This window comes from Carcharodon carcharias, chromosome 19, assembly GCF_017639515.1.
Source record: "Carcharodon carcharias isolate sCarCar2 chromosome 19, sCarCar2.pri, whole genome shotgun sequence".
NCBI classification, from domain to species: Eukaryota; Metazoa; Chordata; class Chondrichthyes; order Lamniformes; family Lamnidae; genus Carcharodon; species Carcharodon carcharias.
The window spans coordinates 6,962,831-6,988,688 of NC_054485.1; the positions used below are offsets into that span (position 1 = coordinate 6,962,831).

The 25,858-nt window shown below is 44.1% G+C and overlaps 2 protein-coding genes across 4 annotated transcripts in view; one reads left to right on the plus strand and one right to left on the minus strand.

Moving 5' to 3' along the window:
• LOC121291579 (CTP synthase 1) overlaps positions 1-25,858 on the minus strand; it is a 116,580-nt gene that overhangs the window by 33,456 nt on the left and 57,266 nt on the right. For 2 of the 3 annotated variants that reach the window (XM_041212979.1, XM_041212976.1), the window contains exon 19: positions 24,582-24,755. The exons of the other annotated variant lie outside the window; for it this stretch is intronic. The gene's annotated coding sequence lies outside the window, so the exon portion shown is untranslated. Of the gene's footprint in view, positions 1-24,581; positions 24,756-25,858 lie in introns of those variants that run through there. 3 annotated transcript variants of the gene reach the window in all.
• On the plus strand, positions 1,905-18,711 carry LOC121291580 (schlafen-like protein 1). The gene is made up of 3 exons (XM_041212984.1): positions 1,905-2,316; positions 4,283-4,960; positions 18,405-18,711. Exons 1-3 carry the CDS (start codon positions 1,981-1,983, stop codon positions 18,588-18,590), a joined length of 1,200 nt encoding a protein of 399 aa, XP_041068918.1. The 5' UTR covers positions 1,905-1,980; the 3' UTR covers positions 18,591-18,711.

Genomic DNA, 25,858 nt, shown 5'->3' on the forward strand with positions numbered 1-25,858 from the left:
CATTCTTAGCATGTCTAGGCTTCACTTCAGGACTCATTGGCGTCTCCTAGGCCCCCCCCAAGGATTTTGACGGTGTGGACCCTTCCAGGTATCAGACAGCCTTCTGTTACCCTGGTAACAGGGATTGTCTACTCCACTGGTGGCACCTCCGCTGAGGAGGAAGAATGGGGCAGAAGGGAGAGAAGACCAGGTGTCCCAATGCAGCTTCAAGGGGAGCAACCTGTGGGAGGAGAGGCGCAGGCACAAGGGGCGCAGGGCCAGCAGGTGGTCCAAGGCATAAGGGGTCGCAGAAGATGTCACTATCCTGCTGCCAGGATTTACAGGCAGTGATGCAGCTACCTCCATATGTCCAAGGTGCAATGCTGAAAGAGGCCCCGTCTCTCCAGGGAGATAGTGACCTCCATCTGTCAGATGATTGGGTTTGACATTACCTCCGACTGTGTGGGTGGACACCTCATGCCAGTGGCTCTGAAGGTCATGGTGGCCTCAACTTCTATGTTTCCAGCCCTTTCCAGGGCTCAGTGGGGCATCTATGTGGAATCTCCCAATCAGCTATCCACAGTCGCGTCAAGCAGATGACTGATACTCTGTTCAGGTGGGTAATGACAATTATTCATTTCCATACAGATGAGGCCAGCCAGGTTGAGCGAGCCAGAGGGTGTGCAGTGATTGCTGGGTTCTCACAGATCCAGAGTGCAAGCGACTGCAGCCATCAAGGCACCAGTGGGTCAGCCAGGTGACCTTGTCAACAGGAAGAGCTTCTACTAGATGAACGTCCAGATGGTTTGTGACCACATGACGCAGATTCTGCAAGTCTGTGTATGGTATCTTGGCAGCTCCCATGACGCCTACATCCTGAGACACTCCCAGGTGCCAATGCACTTCAGTGCTCCAGCCCGGCTGGATGGATGGCTGCTGGATGACAAGGGCTATCTGTTGAAAAGGGGGCTTATGACGCCTCTCCACCACCCAAGAACAGAGGCAGAGCAGTGTTATAATAGGAATCATGCCTCCACAAAGGCACTGATAGAGAAGACCATGGGTCTTCTGAAGATGCACTTCCGATGCCTGGACAGTTCAGGGAGAGCACCGCAATCCCTTCCAGAGCGGGTGTCACCAATAGTGGTTGCATGCTGCGCTCTCCACATTCTGGCTTTGGCATAACGGGACCCACTTGAGGAAGAGGACCTTGAGGCAGCTCCACAGGCCACAGAGGGTGAATCCAGTGGTGAGTCAGAAGAGGAGCACGGTGATGACATGGAGGCAGACCTCTGGATCCTTCATTGAGGCAAGGACACCAGGGATGCCTTGATCCAATGGTCCTTTAGTTAGGCTGCCAAAGGTCCTCTTCCACCTCATTCCGGTGTTTGAAATGACCCTGAGCTTGATAGATTTTGTCAGCCAAGTATTACACAATATGGGGCAAAGGTCCATATGGAGTTAGGCTGCACACCAGCCATGGTCTCATTAAATGGTAGAACAAGTTCAAGGAGCTAGATGGCTTGCTCCAGTTCCTATGTTCAATGTGGGTGGCAATGAGAATCTCTACACAGTAAATCATGAATTTTTAGATTAGAATTTTGGATGAGCTGCAGTTTGCTAGAGGAGGGAATTGGGAGGAAGCTCAAAGACTGCTGGAGTAATTGAGTCTTGGGATGACAAAGGTATAAACAACAATGAATGGGCTGCATTAGGAGGGAGGATGAAGATGTTGTGGTAATGGAAGCTGATGGCCTTGTCATTGAACGGATTGGAGAATGGAAATAGTATCCACTGATTATGATATTATGTCTGACCTGTGTCCTTTGTGTGACTTCTCTTTCAGGTAGAGGATTTCTGCCCTTAATGAAGGGGACACCCCAGCAAGAAATTTTGACCTTCAAATCTTGTGGGACAATGGAAACATCAAAGACGGCAGCAAACATCTAAGGGTTTGCTCTACCCTCAACAAAATCTGCAAAATGCTTTTTTAGTAAAGCAATGGATGATGACAATGTCAAGGCTCCTTGTTTGTCACTATTTGTGGGTAATTTAAATCCAGATTACTCCAAGGAGCTGCTGAGTTACATGCTGAAAGATTTACTTGCTGCAATCGACATTGTCCTGCAAAGACATGACATAGAAGTCTTCAAGAAGCACAAACGAGCCCATGCATTTATCCACCTGAAGACAGAGAGTGGAGTTCAAAATATCTTGAAACAACTTCAGGATCCTGCCATTTTGAATGAAAACAATATGAAAGGATTAGTAGTTAAAGGGAAAATGTTAAAAGTTGCCAAGGATATCCGTGACTTTTCAGAGTACACCTTTGACAAGGTAAAAGGGATTTCATGATTAATTTGCATTTGTATTCCCTTAACTCTTCTAATGTACATTTTGAGGTACCAGGAAGGTGGAAAAGTCACTCATTTGGATTGGGAATTGATGCCAAAGGATTGTGCGAAGGGTTGGCAAATGTTTACAACCCTGCCCAGTAAAAGGGAAATGGAAAGCAAGCCAGGAAATAATAAACCTTTCTGTTTTTTCTCACTGGTGTGTAAATTTCTTAGCACTGACTTTCTGATTGACATTGTTGTTTAACCATTGCCAACTCAATTATGTTACAAATGGTCAAATAATTCCATTAGAGAATCTAGGTTATGGAGTCTGTAATACTGGATGAAATGAGTTCATGATAAAAGTTAGAAAGCACACCTTCACAAAAAAGGGTAGTTAAAGTGTGGAGCTCTCCCACAAGTAACAGTAGATGCCAGCTCAGTTAATAACTTGACATTGGAAATCGGTGGATGTTTAATCACCGAGGATATTAAAGGATATGGGGCCAAAGCAGGTGAATGGGGTTAGCATACGATCAGCTATGTTCTCTTTGAATGGCGGAATGGAGTCAAAAAAGGCTGAATGGCTTCCTGGTCCTTAGTTCCTAAGGCATGGGGTCATCAGCACAACCCGCACAGATTACTAAAGAGTCTGCTGTACTTGACTAACTGAATTGAATGTTCTGAGTGTGTATAAATAGCATGGCCATAACCTCATTAAAACAACATACCATGGTAACTTGTTTTGCTGCCATCAGGCCTAAGCAGTGGCAAATATGTTATCATTTAATCGCTTTTGCAACATGAAAACAGTTTATTGTTCCCTAATAAAATAAAATCTCCAATCATTCTGTCCCATTTGAAAAAAATCTGTCAATCTCCACTTAAGCTGCTATTACTTTCGCTATAAGTTGACCGATTTCAATAATAATTCTGCAGTCTGAATCTCCAGCCCTAAGTCTTTGTGGAATTAGCTAGGTGCATCAAATTTTTATGTCAGCTTTAAGTAACTCACAAGCTCTAACTGTTGGCTGTGTAAGTAATTCAAGCCTAGAGTCATGTTGTGGCAAATGCATCTCCTCTATATTTGACACGAGGCTATTCACACAAGTCTGGACAGCACAATCCTGATGTATGGATTTTATCTCTGCCGTACCATGAAAGATCCCAGATACATGAGCCAAGTTGTGATTTAACAAAGACTTTCTGTTGGAAAGAGGGACAAAACTAGCAACTGACCCATCCCAAAGATAATTTTCCACTCGTCAGAGGACAAATCAATCGCAGGTTTGGCAGGAAAGGAAAGAGCCGATAGGCTGGATGCTCCTTAGGAAATAGTTGGGGTGTGAGGGGGATCTACAAAAGGTGAGAAAGCAAGAGAAAATGGACAACAAATATACAAAGATATTTTTAAATAGTTAGGCAAGCCCTGCCAAGTACTTAAATTTGAAGAATGGATACTAACTTAACAATGATGTCACTGTATTTGTGAAGGCACAGTGCAAAGTTATGCCAGTTTATATTGTTGCCTGGTCTTTAACATTTTTGAACACTGGTTTGAACTGGTGAGGTCTGAAATCACATTGTACTATTAAACTGTACTTTACAAATCACATAGACAAACTTACAGGAAGAAGCTTTAAATCCATCAGTGGTCCAGACTTATTGCGTCCAGTTGTACGGAATTAGCAAGTTCCAGTTCTAATCCAGTTTCCCTGATTGCAGTAATGCTTCTTATATTTCAATTTATTTTTCCTGGCTTTGCGTACCCATTTAATAAGTTATGGATGAAATTTATCCTGAAATTCTGCATTTGTGTTTAAAGAGCAACATTAAAGAAGATTCCAATTTTATTACAAATGTAACATCCATCAACGCAGACATAGATTGGTATCTAAAACATAAAACTACACGACCTGGAAGAGTATTGGACCTGTAATTTACTTTTGCATTTTGACTATTCCTAGGACAGTTCTGCAGATACATCAAAACACGAATCCCACAGTCAGCTACCAAAGGACAAGAGGAGACTGGAACAAACACAGGACACATTAGGAAGCACCGCCGGGAAATTTAGCTACCAGGCAAACAAAGCCATTGACCATTTATCAACTCCTCTGAGTGGCACAAAATCAGACAGCGCTATCATCGGTGGGGAGATTGCTGGACAGGAACGTTTGTTTTATGGGGCATTGATGGGGAGTGAAACAAGGAATGTTGAATTCAAGCGAGGTGGAGGAGAATACCTGAATGCGGCTTTGAAGAACCACGTTAGGAAATACGTCTGTGCGTTTCTGAACAGCGAAGGGGGGAGTCTGTTTGTGGGTGTGAATGATGATGGCACCGTGTGCGGAGTGGAATGTAATCACAAAGACGAAGATCGGGTTAGACTTCTGATAGATTCAATTTTGAAAGGGTTTAAACCGCCACTTTTCCCAAATTCCTACTCTATCAGCTTCCTTCCAGTCATCAAGGATGGGGACACCGGGATGTTTTTGAAGGTTGTGAGGTTGACTGTGCATCCGCCCAAGAAAAATTGTGATATTTTACTGTATGAAACTGACCAGGGAGAAGTGTACATTCGCAGAGATGGCAGTATCCAAGGACCTCTATCAGGAAGTTCCATTCAGGAATGGTGCAGACAGGTAATACACAACTTTCAATGAGGAATTAGAGGAGCATTTCACTCTCACATTGCCAATCTATTTTGGGTTTAACCATGTAAATTTAAAAAAAAATACTTATTCCTCCTAACAATTGTGAGTCGAGAATGGATGCTGCTTTGAAAAGTCTGCCGAGAAATGGTAGTCTGAATGTGAGAAAGGACAGGTATTTCCACAGTTTTGCTTCTTATGCTTGGTGCATAAATATGTAGACATTTTAGTTTGGAATTCTTGGATTCCACAACTTGGAATTTTTTGCACCCAAGGCTGATTTATGTTTACTACCTTGTCCTGTTTAATCGCCTTCAACTATCCAACTCCCAACGTATCTTAAGTGTACCTTTCCTTTGCTTTACCTCCTCCCCACTGCACGTACCAGACCCTGTATTCGGGATGCTGGGGACTGGATGTGATGTGACACAGCAGATGATGTGCGTCAGGCAGATCAAATCCACGAGGGAAACTTGATTGCGCTATCACAACAGTTTTGCAATTTTTGGACAGTGGAATTCCAAATGACTTTTCTCCAGCTCCAGTTTCGGTAGACAGCAGGCTTATGAACAAACACTGGAGGCTTCATTAAGGCCATTTCACACTCTTCTGTTAGACCTCACAATGCCTTCCCCTGACACACAGCCTCACTCTCCTTTACATATGTTTTTTCCCTTTGTAGTAAGTAAATTCTATTGTTTCCATATGTCTTTGGAGTTTTAACTTTCTCATAATATAAATCTTTTCATGCTGCCAATATTCTCATTGACCTCTTTGAAATTCCAACGCCCCTTCATCCATCTAAAAATGCAAATTCCTGTCACACCTTACGTGCGAAAGACTCCAGCCGTGTTTACCAACTTAGCATTTCACCCCTACTTCTTTTCATGACTTTTGCTTGCAGTCTGCTTGGCTACAAAATGTAAGTAAATCACACCCAGACAACCAAACACAACCCCACCCCCCCATAAACCTACTTTACAATAAACCAGAAAAATATTATGAAAGTTATTAAACTTTCGTGACCGACATGTGCCAGATTTGGGGATTTTATGGATTTTGGGTCCTAGGCCTAGCGTGGACTTATAATACATCAAGTAAAGAAAGAAAAATAAAGAATAAAAGGGTTTTATTCAAATTACTATCCAGGGCGCGAGCTTCGAATGTTGCCGGTTTTTGGGTTCTTCCGGATTATGGGACACCGGATAAGGGGTCCAGTACCTGCATATTCATTTAAATCTCCCTCACAGCTCCAGTTAAGCTCCTTTTGTGGATAATTGAATTTGGCGTTAAGTCGAGGCCTTATCTTATCGTCCCAGGTGAATGTAAAAGATTCCACTGCATTATTCAAAGAACGGAGGAGCTCTCCCAATGTCCTGTTCAACATTTATCTCAAAACCAGCTCCTGAAAGGACAGGGGCAGCTGGAATCACTGCGGAGCGAGATGAGAGTTTCTTGGATTGTATGTTCCAGGAGATGGTCAGCCCATGGGCAGTGAGAGGTCAGGACAGTAGACAAGTGGACATCCTGAAGAGGCAGGAAGTGCAAGAATCTCCAGGGTGTATGCAACTCTCAAACTGATACACAGTATTGGAGACTGAAGACCCATTGAAGGAGTGCAGTGCAGACCATGGCACCAATGGGCAAGGGATTGCACAAGGGGGAACAGCAAAGAGAAGAAATACAGTCGTTATAGGAGATTCCATAATTAGGGGGACAGATGGGTATTTATGTAACTGTTAACGTGAGTTCTGCCAGGGTAAAGGAGAGGATGCGGAACACTCTGCAGGGGGACAAGAGTGAGCTGGAAGTTGTGGTACACGTCAGTGCCATGGACATCGAGACAGCAGGTATTAAGGTCCTATGGTCAGATTTTCAAAAGCTAGGGAAGAGATTAGAAAGTAGATTCTCAAAGGTAGTAACCTCTGGAATACTCCCAGTGCCACTTGAGAATGACAGTAGATATAGGAAGACAGGGAGGATTGATACATGGCTTGAAGCATAGTATAGCAGGGAGGGCTTCAGGTTCTTGGGACACTTGGATCAGTTCTGGGGTAGGAGGCATCAGTTGAAAAGAAATGGGTTGCACTTCAATAGGACTGGGATCAATGTGCTCATGGCAAGGTTCACTACTTTGGTTGGGGAGGGTTTAAATTAAATTGGCAGGGAGATGGGGACCAACATATAGAAGTGGAAAAGAGGAATAAGGCGCATAAAGGAGTGAGAGTTTTGGATAATACTAGAGAAGAAAACAGTTTCATATTAGAAAGGAGCAGACCTAAGAAGGACGGAGGAACACAAAGACAGGTTTAGAATGCATGTGTGTAAACACACCAAGTGTGGTGAATAAGGTTAGTGAGCTATAAGCACAAATAGCCAGGTGGGATTATGGTTGTGGTGGTACTGGAAACATGGCTTAATATGGTGAGGACTGGGTGCTTAATGTTCAAGGATACAAAGTACTTTGAAAAGATAGGGAAGAAATAAAAGGAGATGGTGTGATAATACTTATTATGGAAGACACTGAACTGTTGGAAAAAGGATGTCCTGGAGATGATAAAAGACGGAATCCATTTGATTAGAGTTGGGAAGCAAATGGGAATGATCACTCCACTGAGGGTATTCTTTACATCTCCCAATAGTGAGAGAGAGAGAAATGAGAGTAAATCAGCAGGCAAATCAGTGATGCACAAGATCTATAGAGTGGTGATATTGGGGGATTTTAATTACCCAAATATCAATTAGGATAGTGTTGAAGTAAAGGGTAAGGAGGGGGGAGGAGTTTCTTAATTGTGTTCAGGAGAACTTCCTTGACCAATGTGTTCTCAGCCCAAAAAAGGAAGAAGGCATTGGTGGATCTGGTGCTGGGGAATGAGGCAGGCCAAGTGAACCAAATGCCCCCTGTGGGGGAACATTTGGGTAAGAGTGATCAATTTATCATGAGGTTTAAATTAGCAATGGAGAAGGGCAAGGAACAATTTAGAACTTCTAAATTGGAAGAGGGCTAACGTCGATGGGATAAAAAGGTATCTAGCCAGGGTAAAACGAAACCAAAGATTGACAGAAAATCTATGATGGATCAATGGATGACTTTTAAGGAAGTATATTTCAGGTATGGACTAGGTACGTTCCAACAAGGGCAAAAGGCAGGGGAACCAAAGCCAGTGCTCACTGGATGACAAGGAAGATAGAGAGTATGCGGAAACAAAAAAAGATATGATGTACATCAGCTGAATTCTTCAATCAGTTGAGAAGGGAAGTGAAGAGGAAAGTATGACTGACAAAGAGAATGTGAGAACAGAACAGATTTTAACATAAAAAGGAACCCAAAAATCGTCCTGCAGGTAAATAAATAGTCAGTAAGTAGTAAGAATTGGCGGGACAGGGTCTGTTAGGGACAAAGAGAATGATATAAGATTAAAGGCACTGGGCAAGGCAGAATACTTAATGAGTGCTTTGTACTACTATGGCCTGAATTTTTAAGTCAGTGTGTGGGGGCAGAAGACATCGGGCTTGCGTCCCGGCATCATCGCGCTGTCTCGCAATGTTTCGGAGTTGGCTGCACGCCCACCAATAACTGATAGGCCTATTAAGGCCACTAGCGAATTAATTAATGTAATTGTTTACGCTACCTGTTCAACCTTAAGGTTGGTGGGCAGGTGAAAAGGCCAAGTGGCCTTCACGTTTGTTAGGAAACCTCATCCATGAGCGGGATGAGGTTCCCTAAAGCTTTTACTACTTAAATTTAAAAAAAATTCTGAAATATAAAAACATGTCCCACCTCATGTGACACAGTCAATTAAATTTTCAAACCATTTATTTATTTATTTCAAAAGCACTTCAATCTCCCTGAGGCAGCACCTGACTCTCCCTCCTCCTCCTGCCCGCACAGGTAGCGCTGAGCGCTATGGCTCATGTCTTACGCTGGGCGGGCCTTAATTGGGACTGAAAAATTCAGGCCTATGTGTTTCACCCATACTGAAGATTTTAAAGAGTTTGCAGATTCACAAAGCAATGGCCATCACTCAATGCCAGCGATGAGTTGTTCCTTTACTTCCGCTTCGGTTGAAATCTTCAAGTACACAAAGTTAAAACAGAGCCCATTAAATATGACATCATCAACAAAAAATCCAATAGGGGATTCAGAAGAAATTTCTTTACCCAGAGAGTAAAGAGGATGTGGAACTTGATCGTGCAGTGATTTGACTGAGTTGAGCTGAATAGTAAGGATGCATCGAGGTGAAAGCTAGGCAAGCTTGTGAGGGAGAGAGGCATAGAGGATTATGTTGAGGAAGCGCGTGAGGAAGCTCATGTGGAGCCCCCGAATTGCCTAACGTCCGAACATACGAATTAGGAGCAGGATCAGGCCATATGGCCTTTGAGCCTGCTCTGTCATTTGATAAGATTATGGCTGATCAGATTGTGGCCTCTACTTTCCTGTCTACCCCCTATACTCTTTGGCTCCTTTGTTAATCAAGAATCTATCTAACTCAGCCTTAAAAATATTCAATGACCCTGCCTCTTCTGCTCTCTGGGGAAAAGAATTCCACAGTCTAACAACCCACTGAGAGAATAAATTTCTCCTCGTCTCTGTCTTAAATGGGGGACCCTTTATTTTTAAACTGTGCCCCCAAGTTGTAGTCTCTCTCACAAGGGGAACCATCCTTTCAGCATCGATCCTGTCAAGTCCCCTAAGGATCTTATAAGTTTCAATAAGTTCACCTCTCATTTTTCTAAACTCCAATGGATATAGGCCCAGCCTGTCCAACCTTTCCTCAGAAAATAATTCCCTCATCCTCGGACTCAGTTGAGTGAACCTTCTCTGAACTGCTTCTAATGCAATTATATCCTTTCCTAAGTAAGGAGACCAAAAATGTACACAGTACTCCAGATGTGGTCTCACAATTATAAGAAAACTTGCTTAATTTTATATTCCCTTCCCCTTGCTATCAACGACAACATTCCATTTGCCTTCCCAATGACCTGCTGCACCTGCACACTAACTTTTTGTGATTCGTGTGCCAGGACACTCAGGTCCCACTGTGCCACAGAGTTTTGCAGTCTTTCTTTATTCAAATAATATACTGCTTTTCTATTCTTCCTGCCAAAGTGGATGAGTTCACATTTTCCCACATTATACTCCATCTGCCAATTTTTTGCCCAATTTCTTAACCTATCTAAATCCCTTTGTAGGTTCTTTATGTCCTCCTCACAGTTTATTTTCCCTACCTCTTTTTTGTCGTCAGCAAGCTTAGCAAACATACATTTGGTCCCTTCATCCAAGTCATTGATATAGATTGTAAACAGTTGAGGCCCCAGCATTGATCCCTGTGGCACTCCACTGGTCACATCTTGCCAACCCAAAAGTGACCCGTTTATCCCTATTCGCTGCTTCCTGTTAGCTAACCAATCTTCTATTTATGATAATATGTTACCCCCTGCACCATTAGCTCTTATTTTGTGTAGCAAACTTTGAGATGGCACCTTGTCAAACACCACATCTACACTTTTCCCTTTATTCGTCACTTGTCACATCCTCAAAAAAAACTCTAATAAATTATTCAAACATGATTTCCCTTTCACAAAACCATGTTGATTCTACTTAATTACATTAAGATTTTCTAAGTGCCCTTGATAATAGATTCTCGCATTTTCCTTATGAGAAATGTTACGCTAACTGGCCTGTTGTTACCACGCTTGCTGTTTCCCTCTCTTGAATAGATGAGTCACATTTGCTATTTTCTAATCAGTGGGATCTTTCCAGAATTAAGGGGCTTTTTGGAAAGTTACAACTAATGAATCTGCTATCTCTGTAGCCACTTCTTTTAGGATACCAGGATGAAGTCCATCAGGTCCTGGTGACTTATCAGCCTTTAGTTCCAATAGTTTTCTCAGTACCAATTCCATTGTGATTGTAATTGTTTTAAGTTCCTCCCTTCTCTTCACCTCTTGATTTACAAGTATTTCTGGGATGTTATTTGTGAGTTCTACTGTGAAGACAGACACAAAATATCTGTCCAACACTTCCATTATTGATTCCCCTGACTCTCTAAAGGACAGACACTCACTTTAGTTACTCTTTTCCTTTTTAAATGCTTGCAGAAATTTTTACTATTTGTTTTTATATTTCTAGCCAGCTTGCTCTCATTCTCTAATTTCTCCCTCATTATTTTTTTAGTCATTCTTTGCTGGTTTTCACATTCTATCCAATCTTCAGACCTACCACTAACCTTCATACAATTGTATGTTTTTCCTTTCAATTTGATACTACCTTTAACTTCCTTAGTTAGCCACAGATGGTGCATTTGTCTCCTGGAGTTTTCTCTCTCACTGGAATGTATCTAGGCTGAACATTATGAAATATCTCTTCAAATTTTTGGCACTGCATTTCTACTGATCTGCCCCTTAACCCAGTTTCTCAGTTCACTTTAGCAAGCTCCATCTTCATACCCTTGTAATTAATTGCCTTTAAGTTTAAAACACTAGTCTTAGATGTACTCTTCTCTCCCTCAAACTGAATGCAAAATTATATCATATTATGATCAGTGCTACTTACAGGCATCTTTTCTATGAAGTTATTAATTAATTCTGTCTCATTGCACATTACCAGGTCAAGAACAGCCAGCTCTCCGTTGGCTCTAGAACATGTTACTCTTAAGAAATTATCCCAAAAACATTCTACAAACTCATCTTCCAGGTTACCTTTGCTGAACTGATTCGTCCAATCAATGTGTAGACTAAAATTACCCATGATAATTGCAGTACCTTTCTTAAAAGTCCCCATTATTTCTTACTGTATACCCTATCCCAAAGCGTCATCACTGTTAGGAGGCCTATAAACTACTGTCACAATTGACTTCTTCCCTTAGCTTGTTTTTGTCTCTAACCAAACTGATTCTACATTTAACAGCATCTATGGAGAGAGAAACAGTTAACGGGCAGCATTTTCCCCCCCATCATCGGGGGGGTTGTGCAGGAACAAGTGCGGGCGGGTTTCTGCTCGGCGCCACCAGTTGGGGGGGGCGCGGCGCCATTTTACGTGGGCAGGCCAACTAAGGCCCACCCAGCGTGACGTCTGCCCTGAAGCGCTGTGCGCTCTCTGTGTGGGGTGGGGTGGGGAGGGGGGTTCCCTGAGCAGGTCTGGGTTCTCTTTCGCGCATGCGCAGAAGAGCCCACAGATCTCCCTGAGGCAAAGTGCTGCTTCAGGGAGACCGTTTCACATTTAAAAACTGTGGTGAATGGAGAAGAAAAAAGTTGTTGACATGTCCCCTCATGTGACACTGTTACATGAGCAGGGTCATGTCAATTATTTAAATGGTAAAACGTAATGAACATTTTAAAACCCTCATGAAACCTCATCCCACCCATGGATGAGGTTTCATGTTTTATCGGAAGTCTGTCTGGGCCTACGGCCTGTCTGTAAGGTTAGATGGGCAGCCCTGACAATGACCTCAATTAAGTAATTAACAGGCCTTAATATTCTAACAAAGGCATTCGGATACAAAGGCTTTGGTTCTGTCATTTTACTATTTTTGCAAACTCTGGTCTGATCTGCTGTCGCACCCTGAAGTTTGTATGCTCAGTCCCTTCCTGCCAAGCTCTGTCGTCACCCTTATTATCATTACCCTTATTGCTACCTTGCTCTCTTGCTTTGTCCTTTTCCTTTAATTTACATCTTCACTTATGTGATCCCTCACCCTCACTATTTAGTTTAAAGCCCCCTCTAATGCCCCAGTTATATCACTCGCCAGAACACTGGTCCCAGCATGGTTTAGGTGGAGATCATCCCACTTTACCCAGCACTGGTGCCTTTGCCCCAGGAATTGAAACCCATTTCTCATACACCAATTTCTGAGCCATGCATTTAACTCTCTAATCTGATCTACCCTATGCCAGTTTGCCAAGGTTATAGCAGGGCACTTAGAAAATCTTAATGTAACTAAGTAGTGTCAACATGGTATTGTGAAAGGGAAATCATGTCTGAATAATTTTTTAGAGTTTTGTTTTGAGGACGTGACAAGTGATGAATAAAGGGGAAAGTGTAGATGTGGTGTTTGACAAGGTGGCTCAGGTAATAATGCAGAGAGTATTGTAAAACCATAAGACATAGGAGCAGAAGTAGGCCATTCAGCGCATCGAGTCTGCTCCGTCATTCAATGAGATCATAGATCTGTTAATCCTCAATTCCACTTTCCTGCCCTTTCTCCATACCCTTTGATTCCCTTACTGATTAAAAATCTGTCTACCTCAGCCTTGAATATACTTAATGACCCAGCCTCTACAGCCCTCTGCAGTAAATAATTCCACAGATTGACTACCCTCTGAGAGAAGAAATTCCTCCTCATCTCTGTTTTAAATAGGTGCCCCCTTACTCTGAGATTATGCCCTCTGGTCCTAGACTGTCCCACAAGGGGAAACAACCTCTCAGCATCTACCCTGTCAAGACCCCTAAGAATCTTATATGTTTCAATAAGGTCGCCTCTCATTTTTCTAATCTCCAATGAGTACAGGCCCAGCCTACTCAACCTCTCCTCATAAGAAAATCCCTCCATACCCGGGATCAATCTAATGAACCTTCTTTGGACTGCCTCCAATGCCAGGATATCTTTCCTTAGATAAGGGGACCAAAACTGCTCACAGTATTCTAGGTGTGGTCTAACTAGTGCCTTGTATAGTTTTAGCAAGACTTCCCTATTTTTATTCTCCATTCCCTTTGAAATAAAGTCCAACATTCCATTTGCCTTCCCTATTACCTGAACTTGTATGTTAGCTTTTTGTGATTTATGCACAAGGACCCCCAAATCCCTCTATGCTGCAGCTTGCTTCAGTCTTTCTCCATTTAATTAATATTCAACTCCTCTATTCTTCCTGCCAAAGTGCATAACCTCACATTTTCCCACATTATATTCCATCTGCCAAGTTTTTGCCCATTCACTTAACCTGCCTATATCCCTCTGTAGACTCTTTGTGTCATCCTCATCAGTTACCTTCCCACCTATTTTTGTGTCATCCGCAAACTTGGCAGTTGTACATTCATTTTCCCTCATCCCCTGTGGCACTCCACTAGTTACAGGTTGCCATCTTGAAAATGTTCCCCTGTATCCAAACTCTCTGGCTTCTATTAGTTAGCCAGCCCTCTATCCATGCTAGTATACTACCCCCAACACCAAGGGCTCTTATTTTATTAAGTAGCCTTATGTGTGGTACCTTATTGAACGTCTTTTGGAAATCAAAATATATTACATCTACTGGTTCCCCTTTATCTATCCTGCTTGTTACCTCCTCAAAGAATTCTAATAAATTTGTGAGGCATAATTTCCCCTTCATAAAGCCATGCTGACTCTGTTGATTATATTATGCATTTCTAAATGCTCAGCTATTACATCCTTTATAAATAGACTCTAACATTTTCCCAATGACAGATGTTAAGCTAACTGGCCTATAGTTACCTGTTTTTTGTCTCCCTCCCTTTTTGAATAAGGGTGTTATGTTGGTAGTTTTCCAATCCTCTGGGACTTTTCCAGAATCTATGGGTTCTTGGAAGATTACTACCAGTGCATCTACTATCTCTGCAGCTACTTCCTTTAATATCATCAGATGCAACCCATCAGGTCCAGGTGACTTATTGGCCTTTAGCCACATTAGTTTCCCTAGTACTTTTTCTATAATGATAATTATTGTCTTTATCTCCTCCCCTGCTTTTGCCCCATGATTATTTAGTACTTTTGAAATGTTATTAGTATCTTTTACTGTGAAGACTGATGCAAAGTATTTATTCAACTCCTCTGCCATTTCCTGGTTCCCCATTATTATTTCCCCAGCCTCATTCTCTAAGGGGCCTATATTGACTTTGGCCTCTCTTCATTTTTATATATTTAAAGAAGCTCTTACTGTCCATTTTTATATTAATTACTAATTTACCCTCAAAGTTTATTTTCTCCCTCTTTATTATTTTTTCTGTCATCTTCTGTTGGTTTTTGAAACTGTCCCAATCCTCTGGCTTCCCACCAATCTTTGCCACATTGTATGTGTTTTCTTTCAATTTGATACTATCCTTAACTTCCTTGGTTAACCATGGTTGGTTTATCCCTTCCCTACAATCCTTCTTCCTCACTGGGATATATCTTTATCGTGAGTCATGAACTATTTTCTTAAATGCCTGCCATTGTTCATCAACCATCTTTTCTGCTAAACTCCTTTCCCAGTCCACTCCAGCCAACTCTGCCCTCATTCCTTTGTAACTACCCTTCTTTAAGTTTAGCACAGTTGGCACGGAACTAAGTTTCTCACTCCCAAACTGAATGCTGAATTCCACCATGTTATGGTCACTGTTTCCCAGGGGATCTTTTACTCTGAGATCATTTATTAAACATGCCTCACTACACATTACCAGATGCAAAATAGCCTGATCCCTGGTTGGATCCACAACATATTATTCTAGGAAACTGTCCCAACTACACTCTATGAATTCTTGCTCATGGCTACCTCTGCCAATTTGATTTTCTCAATCTGCATGAAGATTAAAGTCACCCATGATTAATATATTGCCTTTTTTATGTCCCCTCATTATCTCCTGATTTATTGTCTGTCTTACAGCATAGCTACCGTTAGGGGGCCTATAGACTACCAGGGTCTCCTTCCCCTTCTTATTTCTTACCTCCACCCATATGGATTTGACATCTTCCAATCCAAGATCATTTCTTGCTGTTGTATTTGTTCCATCTCGTACTAACAAAGCTACCCCACCACCCTTTCCTTCCTGCCTGTCCTTCCGAAAAGTCACATACCCTGGAATATTTAGTTCCCAGCTTTGATCCCCTTGTAACCATGTTTCTGTAATGGCTGTAAGATCGTACCCATTAACCTCGATTTGTGGCATTAGTTCATTTATTTTGTTCTGAATACTATGTGCATTTAAGTAAAGAGCCATTAATTTTGTCTTTTTACCATTTTTTCCCCCTTTGACCCCATTTGCTGCTTTTTTTAATGTTTGTACACTATGTCCCTTCCTGTCACACTCTGGGTATCATTACCTAAATAGCTGCCCTGCAAGGCTGCCATATCCTTTTGCTTTTTAAGACTACTTACCCCCTCTCCAGAACCCTACCCCAACCTCTATTTAGTTTAAAGCCCTCTCTACAGCCCTAGTTATTCAATTCGCCAGGACACTGGTCCCAGCTCGGTTCAAGTGAAACACATCCCACTGGACCAGCTCCCTTCTACCCCAGTACAGATGCCAGTGCCCATGAACTGAAACCCACACCAATCTCTGAGCCACACATTTAACTCCTTGACTTTATTTACCCTAAGCCAGTTTGCCCGTGGTTCAGGCAGCAATCCCGAGATTATTACCTTGGAGATTCTGCTTTTTAATTTAGCTCCTAACTGTTCAAATTCTTTCAGCAGAACCTCCTTTCTAGTCCTATCAATGTCGTCGGTAATAACGTGGATGACGACAACTGGATCCCTCCCCTCCCGCTCCAAGTTCCTCTCTAGTCCTTAACCCTGGCACCAGGCAGGCAACACAGCCTTCAGGACTCACACTGCAGATAACAGTATCTATCCCCCTAACTATAATGTCCCCTACCACTACTACATTCCTATTTCCACCCCCCACCCGCCCGCTTGAATGGCTCCCTGTACCACAGTGCCGTGGTCAGTTCATTCATCCTCCTTGCAGTCCCCAGTCTCGTCCGTGCAGCTTGCAAGAACCTCATAACTGTTGGACAATTGCAGGGGCTGAGGCTCTTTTGAACGGTACCCCTGAGTCCCCATACCTGCCTCAGCTGCAGTCACACCCTCCTGTCCCTGATCACAGACCAAATTCAAATTATCTAACCTGTGTGGTGTGACTGCCTCCTAAAGCAAAGTGTCCAGGTAACTTTCCCCCTCACTGATGTGGCACAATGTCTGCATCTCAAACTCCAGCTCCTTAATTCAGATCCGAAGTTCCTCAAGCTGCAAACACTTACTACAGATGTGTTCACTCTGGATCACCTTGGTGTCCAGCAGGTCCCACATGCTGCAGCAGCAACACATCACCCATCCTGCTATTGCTTCCTTATTTTATTTAATTTGTTAATTACTTGCTCTTTACACTTAATTGAAATTAATTATTTATACATGTATCGATCTGAAACTTAAGCTATTTTTACGAAATAGAAAATAAGAACTAGAGATCTAAACACTACCTATAGACCTTAATTTTAATCTAAAGACTAGAAATACTAACCAATCCAACTCACCAATCAGCTGCTCTCCACACGCTTGTTAAATGAAGTCTCCCACTCTCTGTTTTAAATGGAGTCCTCACGCTTCCCCCACGCTCGGTTTTAAAATTATCTTTACATTTTATATTTATTATTTTATATTTTTAAATTACCTTTGACGTTCTTCTTTTTAATTGAGCCTCGATCTGCTAATGCTCCTCATGCAGAACCTCTTTCTTAGTCCTATCCATGTTGTTGGTATGTATATGGACCACACCAACTGGATCCTCCCCTTTCCACTGCAAGTTCCTCTCCACCCCTGAGCAGATGTCCTGAACCCTGGTACTGGGCAGGCAACACAGCCTTCTGGACTGTCACTCTCAGGTACAGAGAACTGTGTCAATTCCCTGACTGAACTGTCCCCTACTGCCACTATACTTCTATTTACTTCTGCTTGAATGGCTTCCTGTACCACAGTGCCATGGTCAGTTTGCTTCTGACCTGCAACCCTGCTCCCATCCATACAAGCTGCAAGAACTGCAGCTGGACAAATTGGACAAGTGCAGGGACTGAGGCTTCTTCATTGCTACCTTCTGAGTACCCATACCTGTCTCAATCGTAGTCACACCCTCCTGTCCCTAGCCATGGACCAAATCAGTCGACCCTAGCCTAAGGGGTGTTACTGCCTTCTGGAAACAAGTGTCTAGGTAACTTTCCCCTCTCTGATGTATCACAGTGTCTGTAACTTGGCCTCCAGCTCACTGACTCTGAGCCAAAGCTGCTTGAGCTGCAGTTGCCGTGGGTTACACTGGCGTCCACGAACACCCACATACTGCAGCTGCAATACATCACCTGCCCGGCCATTCATATTGCCTTTTAATTAACTACTTAATTATTTATTTTTTTTAGAAAAATTAATGCTTCTAGTCTTGATTGTGCTTATTTTCTTATTATGTCAGTAAGCTTTCTGCTTATACCGATTGAAATTTGCTAGTTTTGATAAGATGTACAGGAAATTCATCAGCCAATCGCCTAACTGCTTCCGTGTCATGTCACGCCTCTATTTTTGTTTCTGAATGCGGGATCTGACTGGTGACTGTATTCCTGCCCTGTTCCTCTGACTTCTCACTCCCTCTCGCTGGTTTACTCTTCTCCTGTTCCTTTGGACGCGTATGTTTTTATGCAATTCCACGCAAAGTTATACTTCTTTCTTGTTTTCTCCCAAGAAATGGACAACAGAAATAAAGAAGCTGCAGGATACAATCGACAGCTTAGTTAAGGAGGAGCATCGTTTGCAGGAAGAACTTCGCCGGCAGCAGCAATCCATCCTGGAACTGCAGCAGCTGCAGCAAGAGCTACAAACAATGAATTCCGACAAGGTTGCCTTGTCCAATCTTTGCTGCGTTATCTAACAACAAGGGATGTCAGGCCAGCCCAGAGGAGGACAGCCACCAATTCTGACTGAAAATCTTAGTAGTCACCAGGGGGAAAGGGCCATAAAGCAAGCAGCTCCGAAATGACACTTTAATAAAAACTCTGCCGCAGACCTGAAATTCTCAATGGGCTTCAAAGGATTCATGTAGTGCTCCAGATTCCAGTCTGAGTTGTATTCCGCTTTGTTATTATTGATAACGGGAGTTGAGAGTCCAAGTGTGCTGTGATCAAGACTTTAGTTTCCTACCGCCCTCACCGATTATGCACCAGTAACTGGTACAACTGTGGCTTATCTTGTTGCACCTCAGTTGGTTTAATTATTGCCCATAATGCAAAGTTATTAAGAGCTATTGCTCCAGCATATTAGAGCACGTATAAAACCCTGAGTAAGTCGGCGTATATTCTGCAGCACACCAGCTAAATTCAGGTCTTTGGCAGCCAAAATGAAGAACAGGACCAAGTTGAATTTATGATGCCTCTAACGTGGTAAAATGTCCCGAGGCACATCACAGCAGCACTAAATCAGACAAAATGTGACAAGAGCCCCATAGAGATATTAATACAGGGGGCCAACAGCTTGGTCCACGAGGGAGATTTTTAATGAGTGAATTAATGGAAGAGATGGAGAGGTTAGGGAGGGAATTCTGAGCTCAGGCCTTCGAAAGCTGAAGGCACGGCCTCCAGTGGTGGAACAATGGAAGCCAATGATGTTCAAGAGGGCAGAATTGGTGGAGTGCAGAGATCTTGGTTGTACGTGGCCATAGAGATGGAAAGGGGCAAGGCCACGTAAGTATCAAAGATAAGGGTTGACAATTTTAAAATTGTAATGTTGCAAAACCCCCGAGCTAATGTACATCAGTGATCAGAGGGGTGATGGGGAATGGTACTGGGTGTGAGTTGGGGTGATAAGGAATGGGACTTGGTGCACGTTAGAAGTGATGGGGAATGGGACTGGGTGTGAGTTGGGGCGATGAGGAATGGGACTTGGTACGAGTTAGGGGTGATGGAGAATGGAACTGGGTGTGAGTTAGGGGTGATGGGGAATGGGACTGGGTGTGAGTCAGGAGTGATGGGGAATGGGATGGGGTATGAGTTAGAGGCAATGGGGAATGGGACTGGGTGTGAGTCAGGAGTGATGGGGAATGGGACTGGATGTGAGTGAGAGGCGATGGGGAATGGGACTGGGTGTAAGTCAGGAGTGATGAAGAATGGGACTTGGTGTGAGTTAGGAGTGATGAGGAATGGGACATGGTGCGAGTTAGGAGTGATGAGGAAAGGGGCTTGGTGCGAGTTAGGAGCGATGAGGAAGGGGACTTGGTGCGAGTTAGGAGTGATGATGAAAGGGGCTTGGTGCGAGTTAGGAGTGATGGGGAATGGGACTTGGTGCGAGTTAGGAGTGATGAAGAATGGGACTTGGTGCGAGTTAGGAGTGATGAGGAATGGGACTTGGTGCAAGTTAGGAGTGATGAGGAAGGGCACTTGGTGCAAGTTATGAGTGATGATGAAAGGGGCTTGGTGCGAGTTAGGAGTGATGGGGAATGGGACTTGGTGCGAGTTAGGAGTGATGATGAAAGAGGCTTGATGTGAGTTAGGAGTGATGAGGAATGGGACTTGGTGCGAGTTAGGAGTGATGGGGAATGGGACTTGGTGTGAGTTAGGAGTGATGAGGAAAGGGGCTTGGTGCGAGTTAGGAGTGATGAGGAATGGGGCTTGGTGCGAGTTAGGAGTGATGAGGAAAGGGGCTTGGTGTGAGTTAGGAGTGATGAGGAAAGGGGCTTGGTGTGAGTTAGGAGTGATGAGGAAAGGGGCTTGGTGCGAGTTAGGAGTGATGAGGAATGGGACTTGGTGCGAGTTAGGAGTGATGAGGAAAGGGGCTTGGAGTGAGTTAGGAGTGATGAGGAAAGGGACATAGTGCGAGTTAGGAGTGATGAGGAAAGGGACATAGTGCGAGTTAGGAGTGATGAGAAAAGGGACTTGGTGCGAGTTAGGAGTGATGAGGAAAGGGACTTGGTGCGAGTTAGGAGTGATAAGGAAAGGGACTTGGTGCGAGTTAGGAGTGATGAGGAAAGGGACTTGGTGTGAGTTAGGAGTGATGAGGAAAGGGGCTTGGTGCAAGTTAGGGGTGATGAGGAAAGGGACATAGTGCGAGTTAGGAGTGATGAGAAAAGGGACTTGGTGCGAGTTAGGAGTGATGAGGAAAGGGACTTGGTGCGAGTTAGGAGTGATAAGGAAAGGGACTTGGTGCGAGTTAGGAGTGATGAGGAAAGGGACTTGGTGTGACTTCTTGTTCTTGTTCAACAGGCAACACTTACCCTTCTCCTAAAATGGTAATTATTTGATGTAAAATAAGGCAATCACATTAAAATATTGTTCACATTTGAGGCACGTCAGAAATGCTTTTTGTACATTCATAGGTGCTGGTTGTTCATCCTAATTGCCCTTGAGAAGGTGGTGGTGAGCTGCCTTCTTGAACCGCTGCAGTCCATGTGGTGTAGGTACACCCACAGTGCTGTTAGGGGGGGGAGTTCCAGGATTTTGACCCAGCGACAGTGAAGGAACAGCGATATATTTTCAAGTCAGGGTCATGTGTGACTTGGAGGGAAATTTGCTGGATGTGGTACAGGTCATGGGCTTGGAAGGTGCTGTCGAAGGAGCCTTGGCATCTTGTGGATGGCATTTTTTTATTTGTATGGCTGAGGAAGCAGTTACATTTTGATGTTGAGGTTAACAACCATACATGGATTGTAGATGGTATACACTGCTGCCATGGTGCATCGGTGGTAGAGGGAGTGAAGATTTAAGATAGTGGATGAGATGCCGATCAAATGGGCTGCTTTGTCAAGCTTCCTGAGTGTGTTGGAGCTGCACTCATCCCATCACACTCCTGACTTGTGCTTTGTAGATAGTGGACAAGCTTTGGGGAGTCAGGAGGCAAGTTACTCATTGCAGGATTCCTAGCCTCTGACCAGCTCTTGTAGCCACAGTATTTATATGGCTGGTCCAGTTCAGTTTCTAGTCAATGGTGAACCCCCAAAAAGTTGATGGTGGGGTATTCAGCAATGGTAATGCCATGAATGTCAAAGGGAGCTGGTCAGACTCATTCTTGTTGGAAGTGATAATTCCCTGTCAATTACTTTTGTGGCATTAATGTTACTTGTGCAACAAAGTGCAGCCCAGTCAGTTTGCGGGTTCCTAAACATCATTGGCAAATGAGAACTGATTTGCATCAGAAGTAGAAGATACAAGCACAGCAGTGATATGTATGAATATTCTACAAGTGAGCTATGCTGATTGTTAGTGCAATAAAAAGCTTGTATTCCGTGGATTTCACATAGGATTCTTTCTATAACTCGAGTCATGTGTGTACATGTCTGGTCATGAATGGTTTAGAACACTTCCAACTTGCAAAGCTAAAGGCCATCAATGTAAGATAATCAAGAAATGAAATAGGAAATTCAGAAGAAACTCTCAATACCCAGAATGCCGTGATTGTGAAATTCACTAACACGGAACAGTTGAGGTGAACAGTATAGATACATTTAAGGGCAAGCTCGATAAACACATGGGGGAAAGTGGAACAGAGATAGATAAGGAAGGATGGGACGAGTTCTGGTGGAACATAATTACCACATGGACTGGTTGGGCAGATGACCTGCTTCTCTGCTGCATATTCCACGTAATTTTAATGGGCAGAATTGTCCTAGATTTGCACTAAACGCAGTAGCGACCGTGAAAAAAGATATTTTACCCGCCGGCCGCAATGGCAGGTTTTCACGCTGTAGTGGCCCCTTCCCTGTACATCCTGCCTCGTTAATAATGCGCTCGCAGAAAACATACTGGGTGGCTGGTGGGCAGGCTTGGATTTGCCTGTCACACCTTGAATCCAGTGCTTCCTCGTTCCAGGTGCCATATTTGAAGCACACCTGAGCACAGCCTACTTATGTCAACAGACCGGGACCGCTCCAGGTGACAAGACGGACCCGAAAGCCAGGAAGACGGTAGCCCCCAAATTTAGTGGGGCCTCTCTGGCACGCAGTGGAAGGTTGTCACGATGTCCTCTACCCCTACTCTGGCCACAAGGGTCTACCAGAGTCACCAACCCGGCCTGGGAGGTGGTAGCAGCGGCAGTCAGCACCACCGGAGCACAAGGTGGTGGTGGGGGTGGGGGGGGGGTCAGCCATCCAGTGCCGGAAGAGGATGAATGATCTCATCTGTTCCACCAGCGTAAGTCAACCACCTCATCACTCACAAACCCATCACACATCCACAGGGATCGCACACCTTGAGGGACAACACTGCTAATTCTCACATATCGCCATCAGACTCATATCCTCATCCTGTCCATGGCTCCGCTCACCACACAAACATTCCACTCAGTGCCATGTGTCCTGCTCACACTCTCTCCGTCTGTTTCCATGCAGGAGATGGCGGCTCACATCAGCAGGGAGAGGTTCCAGACCGGGGGGTGGAGTGGCCCACATTTGGCCCCTCACTCACTTTGTGGAACGTGCCATCACTTTGACTGGTGAGGATGTGGACTGTGCCTGTGACGATAGTGAGATCAGCTGCAAACACCCTGGTGAGGATCCTGCACCACATCATCCCTCTCTCAACACTCCATGTCTGCCTCGGTGCCCCAACCAACCACCCTTCCTGCCCCTTCAACTGTTGCCGAAGCATCCTCACCCTATCGGCTCCCTCTCACACTCACCGCTCCCCCTAACATGCCCACCCTGTTGGCTCTCCAGGAGGCAGTCATTGACTCCACACACCTCCCTCGCTCGTTCACCGGGACATTCCCCCCTTACTCCCTCCTCGGCCCCCAGGCACCTTCCCCTCTCCGAATTCCCTTCCTTACACCTTCTGCCCCTCTTACTTACCTCCCCACTTGCAGCATTTTCCCCCGTTACACCCTCCTCCCCTGACACCCTGGACCCCCTCCCAACATCACCCCCCCCGCCGACACATTCACCACCTCCCAACCTCATCTCCCCCCAACACCTTTGTTGCATGCGCCCCCCCCCCCCCAAACTCTCCCTCCCCCACTGTACACCTTCATCTCCCACTCGCACCTAGACCTTACTATCCACCCCTTCACCGATCATCTACAGCAGCCCATGGCCAAGACCGTGACGTTCCAAAGCAGCAGCGGAGAACTCCCACCTTCCGAGTGCTGCTTTGTTGCGGAGCCACATGCACGAGGATTAACCCAGCACGTGATGTACATGTCCTTCCAGGGCCCGGTAGCTGCAGAGCTCCAGCATCATCATCATCATCTCCTCCTCGGATGTCTGCCATCTGAGCAAGGCCCTAAAGGTAAGTCCCGACTTCTGCCTGTCACGGTCACGCGTGTCTAGACGTGGGCCATCGTGTTTTCTCACCGGTAAATCGGGCATGAGGGGATGATTCTGGTTGGGCTGTACTTGGCAGACACCATGGGATGATCCCGCTGTGACTTCACACCAGCGTGAAACCAATTTCTGACCCCACGCCCGGCCCATCATGATGCCCGCTGCCAACAGGACTGGACAGTTCTGCCGTGTGTGTTATTTGGAGGAATGTCTGCTTACGGTGTAACAGTCACAGCTGTGCATTAAAATTGTGTAGCTAGCAAAAGGTACAGAACAGATTAGCAGCTGATCATAAAAAGTCTGTTCCAGGCCAGAGACTATTTCTGAGCAATGTCAGAGGAGATCAGAGTTTAAAGATGGAAACATTGAAAGAATGTGACCCAGAAACTGGACACACTAACCCAAATACCCATTAGCAACACCCACAGCAGTAACAAGTATTCTGAAATTAAAATGGGCAACAAGTGCACAAAATAGGCTTTCCTCAAACTGCAAAGCACCAAAGTAAAGAATTGGTGTCGTGAACCTAGTTTGCAAACACAACTTGTAAAGGAATATTGATCAAAGGGGCTCCACAAAACTTAAAAGGCATAATCCACAGATCTTGAAGCGGTAGGATATTTCCATTCATCTTTATTTCAAGATCACATTATTGAGTTTGTTTCCATGATGAAATACAAAAGCAGGCACACAGTTTCATTTCAAGTTTGCTGCTGCTGCAGAAGGGAGGGTGATCAGCGCCGACCTACACTCCACAGAATTCATTCTCCAGCTGTGGCTTTTCTCACTCGGCTAAAATTAACAACAGAACGAGAGGAAGTACAAAGCCAGAAATGTTGGATCTCGTTAAGTGGGAATAATGTTGTTGAAAGATTCAGACTCTTGTTTTCAAAGTGCTGGGCGAGGGAGTAGCCAAGGACGACATGCACTTTTGTTCTGCCATGAGTTTAACAGTTAGAAGCTTCGAAGTTGCAAACTTATTAAATTCGAGCTTCCTGTATACTGTCAACTTAGTTTGTAGGTATCATCAAGGAGGCAAATGAACTTGTTGCAAGCTTGCTCTGTTAATCAATAAAACTATGGCAGATCTAACATAACTCCATCTTTCCTGGACTATCCTTTAAATCCCTTAGTACCCAAAATTTCATCATTCTCTGTCTTGAACGTACTCAATGAACGAACATTGACACTCCTCCGGGATAAAGAATCCCAAAGATTCACAACCCTCAGGCTGAAGAAATTTTTCTTCATAATAAAAATAAAAAACTGCGGATGCTGGAAATCCAAAACAAAAACAGAAATACCCGGAAAAACTCAGCAGGTCCGGCAGCATCGGCGAAGAAGAGCAAAGTTGACGTTTCGAATCCTCATGGCCCTTCAACAGAACTAAGTAGAAATAGGAAAGGGGTGAAATATAAGCTGATTTAAGTTGTGGGGGGGAGGGGGTGGTTTGTTGTGACAAGCAAGCAGTGATAGGAGGAGATAACCAAAAGATGTCACAGACAAAAGAACAAAGAGATGTTGAAGGTGGTGATACCACCCAAAAGAATGTGCTAATTAAGAGTGGAGAGCAGGACAAGCAAGGTAGTGGGGTGAGGTGAAATAAACCATGGGTGGAATACATTTAAAAACAATGGAAATAGTTGGGAAAAGAAAAATCTACACAAATCACTGGAAAAAACAAAACGGAGGGGGAAGAAACGGAAAGGGGGTGGGGATGGAGGAGTGAGCTCAAGATCCAAAGTTGTTGAACTCAATATTCAGTCCGGAAAGCTGTAAAGTGCCCATTCGGAAATTTCTCTTCATCTTGTTCATCAATGGTTGACTCCTTATCCTAATACTGTGACCTCTATTTCTAGCTTAACTCAGTCTGGGGAACCTGCTTTTCAGCACCT

Excerpts from the sequence above, each read along its gene's own strand:
- LOC121291580 (XM_041212984.1), top strand. The coding sequence starts at position 1,981 with ATGGATGATGACAATGTCAAGGCTCCTTGTTTGTCACTATTTGTGGGT. Across the intron at positions 2,317-4,282 it reads CAGAGTACACCTTTGACAAG|GACAGTTCTGCAGATACATC; the intron begins GTAAAAGGGATT and ends GACTATTCCTAG. Across the intron at positions 4,961-18,404 it reads TTCAGGAATGGTGCAGACAG|AAATGGACAACAGAAATAAA; the intron begins GTAATACACAAC and ends TTTTCTCCCAAG.